At 40.1% G+C, this 20,208-nt stretch overlaps 1 protein-coding gene across 12 annotated transcripts in view; it reads right to left on the bottom strand.

Moving 5' to 3' along the window:
• KALRN (kalirin RhoGEF kinase) overlaps window positions 1–20,208 on the bottom strand; it is a 513,896-nt gene that overhangs the window by 248,024 nt on the left and 245,664 nt on the right. For all 12 annotated transcript variants that reach the window (XM_083487460.1, XM_083487445.1, XM_083487444.1 and 9 more), the window contains one exon: window positions 19,819–19,933. Coding sequence is in view for 10 of the 12 variants with exons in the window: in XM_083487445.1 (XP_083343571.1) it covers window positions 19,819–19,933 (115 nt within the window). In the remaining 2 variants the exon portion in view is untranslated. The remainder of the gene's footprint in view (window positions 1–19,818; window positions 19,934–20,208) is intronic.

Genomic DNA, 20,208 nt, shown 5'->3' with positions numbered 1-20,208 from the left:
GAGAAAACAAAGCAAGATGGGAAAACTCTTACCTTTCATAACAGGAGCATTTTTTTAAGGTTGAAGTAGAAAAAAATCAAGGATAAATTCTAAAGATCATGCATGAGAAACCTATGGCCTGCAGATGTTATTGGACTCCAACTCCCCTCAGATAACATAGCCAATGTTCAGGGATGATGGGAATTGTATTTCAACAAGAACGTGCCACAGGTTCTGCTTTCCTGCTACAGATCAATATTAGTATTTGTGAATACTTAATCTGAGTCAGAGTTCATCCTATGGCACTCTTCCCTCTACCCCACTACTACCAACAGGCAGCCCCTCATGCATACAGAATGAAGGAGCAGAGCTTCCAAAGAATGGGGTTTAGTCCTCATATGCCTTTTGTTTTCATAGATTAACCTCAGCATCCCTTATGAAAGCTGCATACTTATAGGTGTGCAACTTATGCCCCAGCCTGACCCCCCTCCTTTTCCTGTATTTTCTGGTTCATTTTTCCTTGATTGGCTTGGCTTGTAAGAGCATGACTGTCAGTTACTGAGTATGGAAATCTTGGGATATACAAATACAGTAAGCCTGCAACTTATGCACATTTAACTTGTGTGCATTTAGCTTTATGCACTTAGCAATTAGGGGGGGAAATAAGGTGGCAGAAAGGGGGTGGGCTTCCAGTAAAAAAAACTTTAGCAATCCCACCCACCCTTTTGCTCCCAATGTGTTTTTCACTATAGGTGACTTTGGCTTTAGGCATGATCCCAGGGAACATCAACCCTGCATAACTTTCAGGCTTACTGTATATAAACATGATAAGAATGGAATCGGATTAGTAAGGGGTGACAGGTGAAATGTACACCTTCAGAATCAGAGTATATGCATGAACAGATCTTTATGAGCAATGATCACAAGGCAGAAAGAAGCAAATAAGCTGGATCTACACTGGCAGCATTTAAAAGCCTACACTTGAGCACTAAGAGCTTGACAGATGTAAAAGGAGGGATCAAGGGAGGGGGAAGAGAGGGGGCAGCAATGGGTGTGGAATTAGACCTGCTAATGTCCAGTTTAAGTTTGGTTCCATGGACTGTTTTGTGTTTTCCATCACTTGAATATTTTGGGTGATCTCAGTGGCAGCAGTCCACAGGCACTAACAGGCTAAATTAGCATTTGTATGAATGATGGTAATGATGTTTTCCTTCTGGAAGACTGACACAGTAATCCTATGAAAGGTAATACTGTACTCAGGGAGGAACACACAAGCAAAAGGAGGTTAAGAGAGGAACCAAATTCCACTGTTAATTACAGTCCATGGGCCAGAGTACACATTTAGGACTATATACTCCCTTCATCCAGACCATCATTCAACTTGCACTTGGGGGAGGCTTGCATAAAAACAAGGATAATAACTCACTTTTCTGTAATAATCAAAGCTTCCTGTTCTCATTATCTGTTCATACTACATTGCTATGTTCACAATTACTCACTTCAAATAAATGCTCAGCTTCAGGACCACCAACATTTTTGTCTTTTGGTTTTACTTCAGTCTAAGATTTTGTTTCTTTCTGTGTGTATCTTTCCCTTTTGTTGTTTTTCTCCGCACTTTCTTCTCCAAGCAACAACTGGTCTAACGTTTTAAGTTTCACCTATTTCTTCACCAAATGTCAAGGAAAACCAGCAGGGTTGTGCTCCCCCCACCAGCTCTCTCCCATAAATGTCATCAACAAGGGGGACCAAGGCTGTTTCAGTGCCAGAACCAGGCCTGAAGCCAGACTGGAATGGATCCAAGTAATCAGCTTCCTTCAAGCATGCCTGTAGATGGACCACCACCACCACCACAATATTTGCCCCTGGGTGATAGTTGTTTAACGCTTCTGGGTCCAGGGAAGTCTTCCAGGAGGTACACCACCACCTCCTTTGAGGCAAATGGTACTTTCCCCCTTTCCAATGAAGCACTGATCACTCTGAGACTCACCCAGTCAACCCTCTATGACTAGTTTGAAGAAGCCAAGATGGGCAAGGGTCAAGAAGGCAGGTGATTGGCCACGCTTATTCAAGCAGCTTGTCTACATCCTCAATAAACACACAAGACGTAACCATCTTGTACATCCTCAGGCTGCAATAATCTAAACTGATCCAGTATAGGTAGAATAAACAGCACTCTAGACAGTCACCACAACATGCTATCAATCACATTGACAGTTCCTTCCCCCTGTCTGTGTCAGTCAATGACAGGGAGGAAGGGCAAGGAAACTCACAGCATATGACATCATCTCATGTGGTTATCATTTCTAAATGTTATGAGGCACGGAGTGGGGACATCTCACACTAGAAATAACATTTTCAGCCATTCTTTGCTGCCAGTGCTACACTAATTCCAACTTTTAGGCACATCTCTCTCTCTCTCTCTCTCTCTCTCTCTCTCTGTGTGTGTGTGTGTGTGTGTGTGTTAATATTATCTCAAATGGAACCCATTTAAAAATTGTCCTAAGAGATGTCAGAACACACAAAACATTTTTTTTTAAAAAAAGAACCAGTAACAACAGTGTGTTCATCTGATTAACAGGTACATTGGGCAAAGACAAAAAATGAAATACAATGTAGGAGATGAAGGAAAAGCACCTCATCCAGTATCCAATTGCCATCCTGTCCAAGTATTAGTATTATGTTAACCTGGATGCCCATCTCACTCATTTTACATCCTGTCAACATTTAGCAGAAACATTTGCCCATTTAAAGCAATGCAATTTGGCCCTTGTAAACACAACTTCTGCTGCTGTCTGCATTAAAGGTGTAGGTAAAAACAAAAAAGGCTACTTAAGTACAGTCAATTTCAATTTAATATCTGAAAATCCATAATTCAGGTATATCTTTAAAAAATATTTTTTAAAAAATATATTGTTAATGTGTGCTAATGCTATTAGCTATCCATTTTCGCTAGCAAGAAGTAGCTTGCTCCAATATCAAACATGTTTTGAAACATTCTATTTCAATTAATTTTTCAGATATTTGGTAATAGTGATACGTATCTTTCATCCCGCATAGTTTGCCTCAAAGCTACTGACATTTAGAATGCTGTATAGTAATTAGATGAAATAATCTAACATTTTCACCACATTAAGCATGAGTGGATGGCAAGCAATGTGGTGTTACTTCTTGAACCTTGAACTAACAAAAGATTTAAAAAGATACATATTTTTATATTGTTGTAAACCACTGTGATATATTTTTATGATACAGTGGTATTTAAATAAGTAAGTAAGTAAGTAAGTAAGTAAGTAAGTAAGTAAGTAAATGTGTACAGTATCAGAAAAAATACATTCTACCAGCAGTTGTTTGGCTGGTACAATTATCAACACATTACCTTGATAACAGAACTCACATCTTTGATATATGCCACATGCCAAACTCTGATAGTTTTTAAAATTCCCACATTAGAGATGTTTAGATCAGCTTTTCTGAAGCTGTTTTCCTTCCAATTAAAACAAACAAACAAACCTACATTGTTCATACTTAACATAAATAAAGAAGGTCATGTCTCCACTGCTGCTCTACCAATCAGAGAGTCAGCTGAACAAAAATATATGATGTGTTTGAGAATACTGGAAAAAGAAATGAGGTTATAGGGTTGTAGATGTGTAAGTTTTTAGATCCTCACAGATTTGAGGAATGCTTATTGCTACAACAGGCTCCGCATCTAAGATGCTTCCTATCATCATAAATAACAAGAGTATTTCTGGACAGTACAGTAGCCAAAATAGTGTTCTTCAGGTGTTGCGGACTACAGCTCCCATTAGCCCCAGTCAGCATAACCAATGGTAAAGGATGATGGGAGTTGTAGTCCAACAACATCTGAAGGTCACCATGTTGGCTCTAATAGGTAACTATATGGGAGTGGGGCAGGCAGTGATGGTCAATGCAGCCTAAAACTGATAATTTCTTGGCTGTAACTGTTTCTTCTTTCCCAATTATATGTCTAGCAGGCAGCTAATCCCTAGCAAAACAATCTGGGAATAGAGAAGCCCTGGAGGTAATTCTATAGTTGTGTTATATATGGCTCCTGGGTTTGCACTGGGTTGCCAGGACTTGGCTCCCAACTTCTAGGGGGGAAAGGGTGGTCATGAAACACCAAACTTTTGTGGATTAGGATTCATCCATTTTGGCATCTGCCACAGAAGAGTAGTATACTGATGGATTTGTCCAGCCCTTTGTGTCAGCATAGCATCATATTTTAAACACTTCTAGGCTTCTGCTACCGTGATAGCATGAAGGAGCAGGAGGATCTATCACAACATCTCTGTCCCATCAAACTCTTGTGTGGAATTATAATGGTTACAGTGCCTCTTCTCACTCAGTCCTCTGTATAGTAAGCACATTCGGTGTCCAATCTCCTGTATATTGAGTGACATGTCTGAGGCAAAAATATGTTGAGTCTTCTTACACTGCAGCAAGTGGAAAGTACTATAATAAACTATTTTCATCTCCTTTCTTCCCTTTTAGTATTTCTAATTTGCTATAATATTTCCCTTTGTTTATCTACTGGAATATTGCGAACCCCATATCTTAAAGAGCCAGCAGTTGCTATGAATGTGTGTGTGTGTGTGTGTGTGTGTGCGCGCACACATGTGTGTGTGTGTGTGTGTGAGAGAGAGAGAGAGAGAGAGAGAGAATAAAAAATAAGAAAAATGTGGTTCCAATGTTTCATTTATTTGCAATTACTTGTTCTTTTCTTATCAGTGTCTAAATACATTCTGTTTCTCTACCAGTGAAAAAGCAATTACGCTCCCTCCCCCTCCCCCGGCAAAGAAACTAAAACTAGTTTTTCTTTTATTGGAACTAGACTTGAAAGCACCACCACTGGTGTTTTTCAGTATCACCGTAGTCAGCCATTGGAATTTGTAGTTATCATGGCCAACAGTTACTGCAAGCTGAAGGGGGCATGTGACAGGACTGTGAATGAAACAAGAATGCAGATGTGGAACTGCACAATGTCTGGATTCATTTGACCAGAAACGCTGGCCAAATACCAATGGATGAGAAAGCAAAGACAAAAGAGAAAGTAAAATTCAAGTTTGGCAACAAAAAGCTAAGTTAACAGAGGTGCCCATGCTGTTTTCAAGGGAATAACCAAGCACTGCATTTGTCAAAGAAATGCTGCAGTATCTGGTTAGTTAAGGTACAGTCCACCTACTGTCTAACTGTACATACATGTGTGATCTCAATATGACTTGAAAGAGAAACTGTTCTTTCTATGGGTTATTCCTTCTTTCTTTTTATGCCAGCTTCAGAAAGACTGATGGAGTAGTGAGAAATATAGTGTCCTTTTAGGGTTTTTCCTACTTATCCTCCTTCTGCAGGCAAGAAGTGGCCTTGAATGTAAATACTTTGTTGTAATTTGGCATAAACATTTGCTTTCGATCAAGCTGAATGACTTTGAAATTCCTGGTTGTACTTCTACAGACACAAATTTCTAATACATGCAGAACACCAGCAATTGATATTTATTTAAAGAATATGATGATGATGACAACAACGAGAGAGAGAGAGAGAGAGAGAGAGAGAGAGAGAGAGAGAGAGAGAGACTGCAGAAAAATAAAATAAAAAGAGTTGGTCCGAGGTGTGAAAAAAATTCAAGAAAACTGATGTACAGCTCAGAAATAACTTGCTTTCTTTTAGTGTTCTTGGCTGCATGGCACTGCAAAATCTGGGGCATGCTAGTATTGTTACTTACCTGTCAGGTCACGTATTGTGGTACCTCATTTTAAGAACAACCCTGTTTACAAACGATTCTGTTTACGAACTCTGCAAAACGAAAAGTAGTGTTCCGGTTTGAGAACTTTACCTCTGTCTAAGAATGGAATCCGAAAGGTGGAAGGGCACCGGCGATGGGAGGCCTCATTAGGGAAAACACGCCTCAGTTTAAGAACAGTTTGGGTTTAAGAACGGACTTCCGGAACGGATTAAGTTCGTAAACTTGAGGTACCACTTTAAGTTGGCTCAGCTCAACTTGGTGGGTCACAAGTCTGGCAGGCCTGCTCTTGATTGTCCAGTTATCCATATGCTTAGCTAATCCATTAAAGTCAAGTCTGGAGGGGAACCATTTCTCAAGCAACTATCATAACTTTGTGGATGTGAGCCAGAAATAAAGAAGCTTTATTATCTTAACATAACAATATAAAACTGGCTGTTTTCAAGTTCCAATAAGCATACATGATCACAACAGCTGTTTTTTTAAAAGCCAAATCTAATGAGAGAATGTTATTATTCAGATTTTTTTTAAAACCTGGCTGATGTCTGGCAATTTGGTATCACTCTCACTTGTCCTATTCTGTTGATGTTATCTCAGATTTACTGCAGTCAGCAGTGTCTGGCAAGTTCTCTCTCTTGTAGCCATGTGGATAAATATGGTATTAATCAGGTCTCCTTTCTTCTTTTTTTAAAAAAATAAAAATCCAGGATTAAATGTGATATACATGTGATATCTCCACAGCAAGCTTTGTCTGCATGGCAATTCTCCTTCTAGTGAAACTTATCATGTGGTTCCTTCTGATTGATTACCACCGCCAGATGCTTATGGAGGTATCAATGGCTGCTGTGGACACTTCCTATGCACTCCAAAGGACCCATGTGGCAAGCTACAGCATATGTTCAGAGTGATCATGTGTATGCTGCTTGTCATGGAGGAAAGGTATTGTGAACCTCAATTTTTATATATTTTCTAGGAATGTTGATATGACATTGACATACTTCTCTAGCGACTGCCACCCTATTATCTCTTTCCCATCTAGTATCTCTTTCCTCCAAGTCATTCGGTAGCAATAAAAAGGAGCTTGATTGAATGAAAATCAATACAGAATTGCTACTTGCTGGTAAATTAACTGCTGGAACTCTCACGCCCTTCAGAGAAAGACACTGATGGACATGGGGCTGAGAGCATTTCTAAGGAAGCAATTGAGCTCCAACTCCGGCTGTTATAAATATATTTGCTTTTGGCACAGAAAAGTTGGTGATTATTCTGGTTATAATCTCTAAGTCTGTCACAATGGAATTTCATCATAGGGTAGGATCTAGTGCAGGGGTGGCCAACTCTCAAGAGACTGCGGTCTACTTTCAAAATTAAAAACTGGCAGTGATTTACCCCCGTTTTTTGGGGTTCAGCTCAAAGTTGTTGAACTTTTTTTAGGGATTTACAAAAAGCTTTGGGAGGGAGTTCTGGTTTTGGGGGGGGGGTTAAAGGCAAGGGACAAAGGGGTAAAGTCACTCACAAAAATCACTATGGATCAAAACAGCAGCACAGAAAAAGCTCCGTCTTCCCTTCCAGAGATCATACAACAATGGAGGGTGGGGCAAGGAGGCATGGCAGGAGTCAGTTTTAGCAGCGCTAAGGAAAGGGAACCAGAGATCGACCGCAATCTACCAAAACCTCACAGGGATTTACCAGTAGATTGCGGTCAACCTGTTGGACATCCCTGATCTAGTGGAAGCATGAAAGCCCATGCTTCCAGGATAATAAATAGACACTGTCATAGTGAAGGAGAGGTTAGAGGGATGTAGTACATTGAACTTGGATGTTCATCTGAATACATTTGCTGCAACCTTTAGCACACAATGCACAGTTTTTCAGCATCAAAATTTCAATATTTCTTCTTATCGTGATCATTCTCCTCCAACTCCATGAAATCACGGGCAATAGGAACTGACTAGGAAATAGGAATTTTTGTGATGGCACATTTTGTTATTCTTTTTCACTGAATGTGGACAAGTGGGGTAACACAAGTTGCAACATCATCACATAATAAAGACATTATGGCAGTGTTTGCCATCTGTAAAATATAGACGAACATGGATTAACATTTTGGGTTGACTATCTATCAAATCCCAAAAACAGATGTCAATTTTTAGCCACAGCAAAAAGAAAAAAAATTAATGGGTGATTATTTTAGACTCAATTATACACCTGCCATTTTGAAATTTAAATTAGTGTTATTTAAAAATGCTTTAGCATTTTAGTACAGACTAAGATACAATTCCACCGTGTCCCAATGTGTTTTCAGTCTGAGGAACATGAACGGGGCAGGATTAAAATGGAGGTCTAGGTCTGATGTAGGAGAAAGAAGGATGTTGATATGTGAGGCCAAGTCAACAGCAGCAAAGCACAGATTAATTGATGGTGATCCAGGAAAGTTGCATGCTTTGGGGGAAATCATAAAAAATAGAAGGAACAGGCTTGTTGGATCAAAATATGTAGAATATAGGATTGCACAGAAAGCTAAATGCACTTCACCAGCTCTCTTGTTTTGCTATTCCAAGCAGGCTGCAACAAGAGAGAACGTTCCTACATCTTTGAGTGCTAAAATATTACCTGACTCCTGCCCGCCCTACGAAATCTTGGTACCAGCTGTGCTCAGACACAGATCAGAAGCCTCAGTGGAATACTGCCTTGTCCCACTAGGGTCAATCTGCATTTCTTATGTGCCTTCAAATTGTAAAGTCAGAAGGGACACTGAGGGCCCTCTAGTTCAACCCCTTGCATAGCAGGAATCCTGTCCACAGGCATCCCTGGGTGAGCTCAAACCACCAACCTTCTGGTTAACAACCAGACGCAATGGCCTATTGTGTCAACTTTTCTCATCGCATATATTTAAACACCAGGCAAAAACGTTTCTCTTCAACCAGGTATTCAGCAATTAGCATGCTATGGCTTTTAAAATGTGTTTGTGGGAGTGGGTTAGTGGTCTGTGTTTGTTTTTCTTCTATTATGTGTTTTGTATTCTAATTTTGTATTTTTCTGTTGTGAACCCCCCTGGGATCTTTAGATGAAGGGAAGTACACAAATTAAATAAATAAATAATAAACTATGGCTTACCAGGAATGGACAAGCATGTTCATGCACTCTATTTAAAATCTCACCTTCACCCTCTTTCCTTTACCGTGCCAGTAAAAAACAACCACACCACTGTCTTAGCATTGTGTATGAACCAGAGGTTGTAGGTTGTTTCTCTCGAAACAAACCATGAGAACAAGCCAAGAACAAACCATGGTTTCTGGCCAGTAAGTCTTATTTTGTTTAACTCCAGCTTACCATTATATATAAAACAGGCCAATGAAGTTAACTCAACAAGCTTTATTTTTTCTTGCTTTGTGGGCAGACATGGCTTGTCCAAATGGACTGTGAAAAGTAGAGTTTCAGTAAGTAGGAAACATTTAATTCACACAAACAGGCCTAGGGAACATGTTTGACATTTTGTTTGGGTATAATTTCAAAGTATAACTAATGAGGAAGCTAAAGCAACTGCCAGGATTTGTTGATGAAGCTCAGAATGTCTGCAGGAAGCAAACTTAACTATGCTTTAGTGAATGCCTCTCAACAGGACAATTTTTAGGCATTTAGCACCCTGGGCAAATAATTAATACAGCATGTTTTCTCTACTTGGATCCATTCGCATCTACATCCAGGCGACTCTTCCCCACTAGCCTGTCCGCCTTTCCGTGCCACTAATTCCAACTAATGTCAGGATGTGAATTCTTCGTGCAACTTAAGAGCATAGAAAAATACTTCAGATTTGGCAATCTCTAATTTGATTACTGAACACAAGGTTCAGTTTCTGTGTATCTACTAGTATTAGAAGCAGTAGTACAGTAGCCATAGAACAAGTCGTTCTTCTATCTCTAGACAGCTGTTTCTATAGTGTGATGTCAAAAAAATTATAAACTACATCGCAAAGCTCAGCACAGTGTGGTCAGCTCATAGAACCTTATAAATGTGATTTCAAAAATCAAACCACATTCCCATTTCCAATGTTTTCAGATTCTGTTCTACATATGTACTGATTTTATACAAGGAATCTTTACAGTTTTACGCATATGCTTGTTGAATAGTGCCACATTCTATTTTATTCTGCTCACAACTGAGCAAATGCATCCATTCTTTTCCCCTAAATGCAGAACTATGTGAGTATTTGTAAATTGGGCCAAAGGGCTGAACTGACTTTGAGGATTTTGCTGCTTTTTCCAGAATCAAAGCGTGCCATTTTTAAATTAGATTTCTAGTTCATTTGCTTGTAAAGATATCCACTGCAATATAATATACAGTAATGCAAATTTATCTTGCTGAGTGTCTGTAGCCAGCCAAAGAAAAACAGTGACAATTCAAAAACATTAGACATTTTTCACTTTAAAGGGCTTCTATTTTCCTCCCCTCCTCAATATTTTTAATTTATTTTGGATTAGTTCATAGAATCACAGAACTGTAGAGCTGGAAGGGATTCCGAGGGCCATCTAGCCCAGCCCCCTGCAATGCAGGAATCTCAGCTAAAGCATTCATGATAGGTGGCCAGCCAACCTCTTATTATGAAACTCCAATGAAGGCAAGTCCACCACCTGCCAAGGGAATTTGACCTCAGACTCCTAAAGTTGCAAAATATAAATTTGTTTAAGATGAATTAAAATACCTATACTGATCATCATCCCATGAATACCACCAGGATATGGTTTGTTCAAACTAACTTTGGTCATAACAAGCAATAGTTTGGACATATAACAAAACTGTGATTTGTCCTTAAAGCAAAAGCAGAAGATTGCAAACTCCTTTGCATGCAATGGAACAGTAAGGGAACACAATGGAACACATATGCCTGAGGCCTGCAGTGACTTATTCCTTAGCCAATAAACCATTGTTTATGTGATCATTTGGAAAGGGTCAGGCTGACATTATTTTCTGCCAGATATTCTTATCAGGGTCTTCACAAATGCATTTTTTGGCTGAAAAGCACAATAAAAATACTTTAAAAGATAAATAATCATTTGACTATTTTCAGATAACTAGGCCCAAATTTTGACCATGTGCTGATTCATGTAACTATTACAACCCACCAAGTGTTATTCTCTTCCCACAAAGGTTTTTAAATAGAGTTTGTGTCAGGGCAACATTTAATGGATTTTGCTCTTCATTTCAGAGAAGAATTCTGAGAATAAGGAAGAAGAAAACCAGTCTCTGAATTCTCTAACAAAAGAAGAGAGAAACAAATTGCTTCTTGATTAAAAGGAGTCAATTTCTGGAAATCAGGGAAATGCATTCCAAGAAGCCAATGCCCCATTCATTTGAGACCAAAACAGAAATTATTCCTGTTGTTGTTTAGTTGTTTAGTCGTGTCCGACTCTTTGTGACCCCATGGACCAGAGCACGCCAGGCACTTCTGTCTTCCACTGCCTCCCGCAGTTTGGTCAAACTCATGCTGGTAGCTTCGAGAACACTATCCAACCATCTCGTCCTCTGTCGTCCCCTTCTCCTTTTGCCCTCCATCTTTCCCAACATCAGGATCTTTTCCAGGGAGTCTTCTCTTCTCATGAGGTGGCCAAAGTATTGGAGCCTCAGCTTCACAATCTGTCCTTCCAGTGACCACTCAGGGCTGATTTCCTTAAGAATGGATAGGTTTGTTCTTCTTGCAGTCCATGGGACTCTCAAGAGTCTCCACCAGCACCATAATTCAAAAGCATTAATTCTTCGGTGATCAGCCTTCTTTCTTCCTAACCTAAATATAATGCCATTTGCCTACAAGACTGTCATTCAGGCATTGAACAAGACTTCACAGTATTGCAGGAAAGGATGGTGGCACAGGCCAAGCTAGACACCCATGAGCAAAACTAATAACTGGAAAGAAAACAAACTCTCAACTGCTAAGGCTAGGGATGAAGTAAAGTTAGAAGTATTGTAAACTGAGCTCTTTTGCAATGTCCTTACTAAATTTTGGGAGAAAGTAGTGGATTATGTAAATATTACTGTGAGGGGGGAAATTAAAATTTTCAGAGGAAATTCTTGTGAACTACATTACTACTATATGGAATTTGACAACTGGACAATGTAAATGAATTCTTCATGCTCCTACTATGGCCAAGAGACTAATAATAATGCACTGGAAAAATAAGTGTTCAGCTCCATCTAATCAATGGATTGAAGGTATGACTACACTTGCAACTTATGAACAGATTGCTTACAGACATAGACTTGCATGGACAAGTATAATAATATCTGGAATGCACTTATACTAAATATAGTAGGTTAAATGTATGTGTGTGTGTTTGAATAATAACAATACTATCAATGAAATTTATTGATTTCATGTATCTACTGATTCATTTTATGGGTCTATGATCTGGGGTATTGAACTTTGGGTAACTTAAGATGGTGGGCAGCAAATATGGATTGGAGCTAAGGTTAGTTTTCATTCAGAAGTGCTGTCACCTGTGCATCACTGAAGAATGTCTGGAAATCCAAAGGAGGGCAGTGAGTGCCACTGTCACTAAAGCAGTGGTGCCAGCAGAGAAAACATGTTGTGATGGGACGATGAGCTGCTTGTGCGTAAAATCCAAGTCCCTCAGAGTTTGGTCAAGTTTGCAAACCTCTGTCTGTAACGGAGCCCCTTAAACATGGCTCCGTCAGTCGCTGGCAGATTCCAACAGTGGTTGCTTTCGGAATCGCTTCCAACATAAAAGCTCCTTAACGGAAACACGTCTTCTGGACTCTCTGCGTGACAGTTTCCGGCGAGGAGTGGGTGTCCCTACAGGAGGCCCTGAAACCTCCCCACTGTTTTCGCTGGAAGTGTCTCTGAGCCATCCCTCCAGCTCACTTTCCCTCAGCTCACCTCCTCTCCCCCTACTGGTTCCCTCTTCAGCTGCTGAGTCTCTCCCAACCTGTGTGAGCCCTTTCACCTCCCTTCCTTCCGATGGCAGTTCCCTGACACATGTGGTGGTCACCACCACCCTGCCCTGGTTGGTGGCCGCATTGTCAGCATGCAGAAGACTGGCACCTGATCTGGCAGCAGCATTTTTCACTATTGTCTTCAAATGCCTGCTACATACATGCTAAAATTCAAAGATTCCTGCTCTGCAGAGTACTCAGCAAACCATTTCAGATTGAAACTCCCATATGAACCATGATATTGAATAAATTTATTTCCCTTCCAATACCTGTTCTAGCCAACACTACAAATAACACCAACAAAATAAAAATGCTTTTAAAGCATTACTAGTTCTTCAAACTATTCTAAGCCACCAGAAAACCTTCTGTAAATGGAAAATGCTTGATACTTTTCATGTGGGGAGAAAAATCAGATGACACCATTAAAGCAAGCACCAAAGATCCATTAACTTTACCAGTTTCAACTCACTTATTAATGGGTCCTTTTGATGCATGTGCATTGCTAAATCATGACCTGACAAAGGATGCCAGATATCTAGTTACCCAAATTAGTATGAAATCCCTTGTGTTATTTTAAAAACATATGGTTATTTTTATATACATAATACTATTATAGTCTCTCCCTCCCCACCCAGGCTCTAAAAAAGCTTCCTTTATTTTAGGATCATGTAACAGAAAATAAGAGCTCCAACATTTAATCCTTATCAATCAACAAAAAGAATTGCACACTACTTCTAGTATGACCTGCTAATACACAATATACTTTGAGCTCACCAAGAAACTGCTTGAAATTAAGCCAGGGCAGCACTTTATATTAGTAAATTTTGCCAGGTCAATAATCCGTCCCTAACCCAGAAACTTGATTATTTTAATGGGCTCTGATACCTTTATACTGTCTCAGAAAAGAACCTCCAACTTCTCAGTCTGTCTAGAATACCTTCTGTCATTGCTTTCTGAGTCTTGGATGCTCCCCAGAGCTGGTGAAATATTTGAGGATGTTTTCTGAGGACAAGTAAATGTAGACATATATAAAACATTAGGCCTCAGAGGTATCATGTGTTTCCATCACAGAAAAGTTGAGAATCTTGGCTCTCAGACAGGCTGATGTATTCAGCAGAAAGATAAATCGGGGTTGAGACAGAATATTACCTTTGCCATATGGAAACAAGATACATATAATGGAAATTAAGAGATTGCATAGGCCTAGAATGAAAATCTTTTCCCTTCCTTCCTTCCTTCCTTTGCAGATGTCTGCATATGACATACCAGAATGATACCTGGGAAATGAGGCCATGTATCCACTCGGCTACTCAAAAATCTCTTAGCAGCTAAAGAGGAGAGGTGTTGGTAGTCTGACATAGTGGGAAGCTTCATTTTATGGCTGTCAAAGGAAGAGGAAAAGGAGAAGCCTAAGAATTCCCACCAAAGTTATATGGAACTCTAGGCAAAATAGTATGGTGTAACTGAACCTCAATACATGCACAGCGACTAGAGATAATTTATGTCATATGCAGAGAGATGGAGAGCTGCCAACATTCCTCTGATCACTCCTCTTATAATTTGAAGTATATTTTTAATCAGATCTAACATCAGCACCTGGCACAGTAGAGCTGTTGATGGGGTTTCAGCATCCAGGTATGCCCCCCTTCCAGTTTCCTGGGTTCACACTGTGAGTTTACCCAACACTAATATTGGTGGGTAACTACCGGTATTCTAATTTTCCACAATTCCCCCATCATAGCGTCACTCTGGGGTACTGTGAGAAACACAACTTGCTTATACTGATTAGATATTGTTGTAGACATGCTAGGACCTTATGGTGAAGGACAGCTGATAAATCTAAGAAATCATCATCATCTCTGGGTATGTGACATAGATTTTTGTTGTAAGCCAGTGGAAGTGACAGAAAAGAACTAATGAGTATTAGGACTTTCCCTGGATTAAGCAAAGTCTGAGTGATGCTTTACTGATAGACATTTGTAATGAAATACAGGTAGTTAAACAATATCATTCTGAGGGCCTGTTCAACAAAATGTTGGGAGCATATAGGCAGTTTTCTCTTTGATCCTTCTTTAGAAGAATTACATTTCTGATTGCAAAATCTAGTGATATATTGCCTGGTTGGTCTAATAAAACTTGTATCTTCTGCACATATATTTAATCCATAGCTGTGAATAAATAATACTTAAAATATTGCCAACTGTTTTAGAATTCCTTGCTCCTTCTCATTTATCACCATATTCCTGCATTGATTTCATACTGTTACACTGTCCACAGAAATGTACTACTTGTGCCATTTCCATTAAGAGAGGTATCTGGGGTCAATTGCTAGACAGCATCAATGAGGATAATAATCTGCCTCACTTTGTTGCTTCAGACAGAAAGAAGAAAGAGGAGATTGTTAAAGTAAGGTCAATATGATAAATTATAGGGCTTTTTGCTGAAAGTGAACTTTGTCTTTTTCCCTGCTAGTGCTGTTTAAACTAAAATAACCCAATCCTAAATAATATTCCTAATATTCCAACTACTGGTTCACAGGTCTAAACAGATGTGCCAGTCCTCTCCATTTGACCAAGAATTCCATTTTAGCCAAGCCATTCCCACTTGCCCTATATACCTTATGTCATATATGAAGTCAGGTGCTGGGCAGGCAAAGACACAGCTGGGACCAAAAGCAGTGTGCAGACACTGTACATCATATGATCAATGACCCCTGAAAAGCCCTGTGCATAGTGCATTGTGTGACTATTTGCAAGCCCTGATGATCAACAGATTGCTAGGTCTTCAAAGTGCAGCACAGAGCTTTCTGCAAACACTGATGATCAGGTGGACTTCTCATGGACTAAAAATCCATCTGGATGCATAGCTTAGCAATCAGGTGTCTGTCTTGGCCATGCACGATTATGCTCTAAGTAGCTATGTTGCCACTAATTTACCATGCTCATATATTGTTTCATGGGTGAGCTCAAAGTTCAGTGGTAGAGCACATATTTTACATGCACAAGTCTGAGGTTCAATTCTCAATGCTTCCTGCAAAAGCAGTGATACATAAACTGGTGTCCTTTAGATGTTGCTGGACTACAACTCCAGTCATACAGACTATTGGCTATGCCAGCAGGGGCTGAAAAGAACTGGAATCCAACAACATCTAAAAGTCCCAACCTAACAAAACTCAAATTGCAGGGCTCAGAAAGACCTCAGCTTGAGACCTTGAAAAGTCACTGTCAGTCAGAATAGGCAACACTGAGGTCGATGGACAAATGGCCTGATACAGTATAAAGTAAGGTAAAGGTAAAGGGACCCCTGACCATTAGGTCCAGTGGTGATCCACTGGGGTTGCGGCCCTCATTTCGCTTTATTGGCCAAGGGAGCCGGCGCACAGCTTCTGGGTCATGTGGCCAGCATAACTAAGCCGCTTCTGGCGAACCAGAGCAGCACACAGAAACGCCGTTTACCTTCCCGCCGGAGCGGTACCTATTTATCTACTTGCAGATTGACGTGCTTTCGAACTGCTAGGTTGGCAGGAGCAGGGACCGAGCAACGGGAGCTCACCCCACCCCATCTCGGGGATTCGAACCGTCGACCTTCTGATCGGCAAGTCCTAGGCTCTGTGGTTTAACCCACAGCGCCACCCGCGTCCCTTACAGTATAAATATATATATACAGTATAAAGTATTTCTGTTCATATGTAACAACAGCCAGATCTAGCTATAATTTTATTGTAATATAGACATAAGCAAACAGCAGCATCAAGTGTGCATGGCACTATTGGAAGCTGACTAATTAGAATGGATAGATTAGTGGTACTGCCTAGAAAGACTCTACTAGATGGATATATTCCTTACCAGCTCAAAACACAAATTCCTAATGTGATAACACCAAATCTTAGTTACCCCACTGAGTTGCACTCTAATTTATATACATCTGCAATACTAGCAATACAGTAACTTCCTTAAGGACAATCAGTTAATCACCTTACACACACACACACACACACACACTCTGAACTGAACAAAGTCCACAGATGAGACTTGTATTGTATGCAAGCAAAGAAAAACCAAATGTTACAAAAAAAAAGGTTCATGGATTCATTCCTCTCCAACACATAAATATCATAAACCAAACTCTAGTGTCCAACACAAGAACAAAGAAAATCAGACAAAAGAAACACCAGGAGTGTGTATAAACAAGGGGGTGGTGGTCTATATATTCTAATCATTATAGTCTAATAGCTAAGAATGTCAGCAAGGTACTGCAGACGCACACTTTAAAAAAACGTTCTTGGTATTTTTGTCCACCATTACCCTCTCTCTCCCTTCTGCCCCAAGGCAGACTGGAATAAAACTCCTTAAAAAGCCAGAGAGTGGTCTGATTATAGGATGGAAGGAGAGGAACATCTGTCAGTGGACATAATGAGGCTATCATAATGCGGCTACCATAGAGGAAAATAAGGGTTGTAAGATCAAAGAAATGGCAAATGTAGAACTAGGCAGCTACTGGTGGCATTGGGTCACTGATCTTCTCTTTCTGTGTTTTTTAAAAGGAAATGTACCCGCAACAAGTAATGCAGTCATAAAATGGGGCACAGTCTATTAACTGGCTGCGATCTTAAAGTACAACAGTATAACATCCCATTGGGTTGAACAAGCGACAGGGTTTAAAAGTGCTTTAGTTGAGCTGGAATATATATACCCAAACTATTTAACATCTTCTGCTAAGCAAAGAAATGTCACAGCAAGCAGCTCCAATTGATGTACCTGAAGAATAAACTGTATGTGTGAAAATACAACATAGATATAATCTATTTCCACTAGAACCCGGGGGGGGGGATTTTAAAAAGAAAAAGTGTGCTAAATGGTTAGGTGTGGGGCAAGTGCTTGTGACAGTGATCTATGTAGGAAAGTATTAAGCATCAGATTTCTAAGCCTGCAGTACACACAAAACAGGATAACATCGAAAGGGGCAGCTTCACTGCCACGTTATCTGGCATGAGATGGATGACTAGTTGACATTTATTCATGGACATTTGACCTACTGCCCTCTTATCCTAAGGCACATTCACGAAATATGGTCACAAATAACACTGGATGGTGAAAGCTAGTGTTGGGGTTTATTAAAGAGTGTGAAAATAAAAGTAATCAAGCAATGACAAAAGCCATTCCAAGCAGACTGAAAGCAAAAGTTTCCTCAGGAAATTAAATCTGAAGGTTTATTGCGGTGTGTATAACCTAGCTGCTAGATCTCTCAGCCTCCAAATATCTGCTCTGCTAGTCTGATTTAGGTTTTATTCTTATTCAGCTTTAAGCTCTTCCCACATCACCAGGTAACTATGGAAGTGTGACTCCTTTGCTATGCTAACACACAGCTAGATCAATCTTTGAGTCTAGAGATGCCTCCACATAGCAGTTTATCGTGAATTTGGCAGCCTGTGCCTTTTCTTCATTTAATCAAGTTTTCCCCATACCACAGAAAATCTAGTAGGTAGAAAGAACTCATTTTTTGGAGATGGAGTGGAGAGGGTGTTGGCGTAGCTCAGCACAGTGTAGGAGTAAAAAAGACTAGGGAGAAACAAATCAGCTGCAAGCTTCCATCTAGGAGCCCACAACATTTGCGCACTTTACCATCTGATCCACAGATGGTAAGTGAGAACACAGTAAGAACCTTTGCATGTCAGCCAAAGCATTTAGAGAGAGCAGAAAGAACACAGCATATGAGGGACAGAGGTTCTTAGATCCTGGCTGTCAGGATTACATAGCTACTTTAATTGAGACACTTATTACCATCACAGCAAGCAATCTGAAGTGTAATTTTAAATAATTCAAATTTTATTCGCTGCTCAGAAGAAATTCACTATAATTATTGGATAACTAGAATAGGAAAAAGACATACCTCTGGCCTTTGACACCTGCAATATATATTCTATGGCCCACCCTATTCCTGTGATTGTAATTTGTTTTAAACTATTGGTAGTACTGTATTTTTAAATTGCTATAACCTTAGAATCAATGGGTGGGAGGTTTTAGAAGTGTTTCAAGGGGAATAATTGCTTAGGGAAATATGGGGAGGCTGTGGGAATATAGGGACAAGAGAAGAGAGAGACTGTGGGTTCTGAAGGAGATAATAGAGATATAGTACAAGATATTTAACGGTATGACAGAGGGGCTGAAAACAGAATAGGAAAATACTGAGGTGAAAAAAACTTTGACCTGAAAAATTAGAACCTGGGGGGGGGGGGGAAGTTTCCTGATGGATTTAGAAGGGAACATCATGGGCTATGACCGAAAGGGACTGAAAAGTCAGTTGAGATTGGTAGTAGTGATTACTGCGGAAAATAGGGTGGTCTTTAACTTGGGGAAATGGGAACTGGATGGGAACTGGAGAAGGAAGGAAGGAAGTTCTGAGGGGAATGATGATGGTGCTCTGTGTTTATTTGGGTCACTTTTGTGACCATTCTGAAAGCACACAGGCAACCAGACTGATTTTGAGTACACCAGTAGGCCCTGAGGTATGATTATAAAGTCAAAGTACAAAGAGTGACAGAGATGGGAAAAAGTTCTCAGATCATCTTGTATGTTATTGTAGGCAGCAGCACACATCCCACCCCTGGAAAGCAGCCCCAGAGTTCTGTCCCAAGACCCATGGCCAGCAGTCACCTGTGCCCATTGCTAAATGCAAGTTATAATATGGAGGGGTATCCATTTTAAACAAAATGAACATTCATTCTAGCCATTCTAGAGCTTATATCTGTGTTATGGATGTAAGTGCAAAAACCACATTGAACATTTGTGAAAATGCCAAAAAGAAACCTCCCACTCTGCTTTTTCAATTTTGCACGCACGGAATGAAATAATCTGTAAATGAATTGTGCTGTTTTCATACATGACACACAACCAAACCTAAATCTCTAGCCTTTCAGTCAGTTTCTGCTCTGTTCTCATATGGTGTCATGAGTGTGTGTGTGTGTTTCGCCTTATTTGGCTGCCTAAGATATGATTAGAGTGCACATGAAAGACAGAGCTGCTGTTTTCCCTGGCAGGGCATACAAAAATGTACCAAAGGCCAATACTTGGAAGTGAGCAGCTTGCCAAGAACATATCCTCCCCACCAATGCATTTCTTTTGAACTTTTACCTTGGCACGCTAGCCAAGTAAGTCACAAGTTTCCGAAGGTCTTCCTGCCTTATTCTGTCGTGATTGCTGCGTGCTGGAAATGTCAGGATGGGACCTCCCCGTTTATCACGGCCACCTGCAGGAAAATAACGGGTTGTTAGAAAATTAACCAGGAAGCACATTACATTATATGAGCCAAGCTGACAGACTCAAATGACTGAGAAGCAGTTTCATCATCAATGTTTCCACTCACTCCATACTACTTCAGTGGACATGCTGGTGATCATACATAAAATGGGTTACAATGTGGGAGTTGCCCTATGCTTGTTGCCTTATGCGCTACAAATCTATGAATTTGTGCCCACAGTTCAAGGGTATACACAGCTTCACTGGGCTTGCATTAATCACACA

The sequence above is a fragment of the Podarcis liolepis genome, assembly GCF_965112155.1.
Source record: "Podarcis liolepis genome assembly, chromosome: 1".
Lineage (NCBI taxonomy): Eukaryota > Metazoa > Chordata > Lepidosauria > Squamata > Lacertidae > Podarcis > Podarcis liolepis.
Note: the sequence above shows the minus strand (reverse complement) of the source record. Positions and strands in the feature narration are given on the sequence as shown.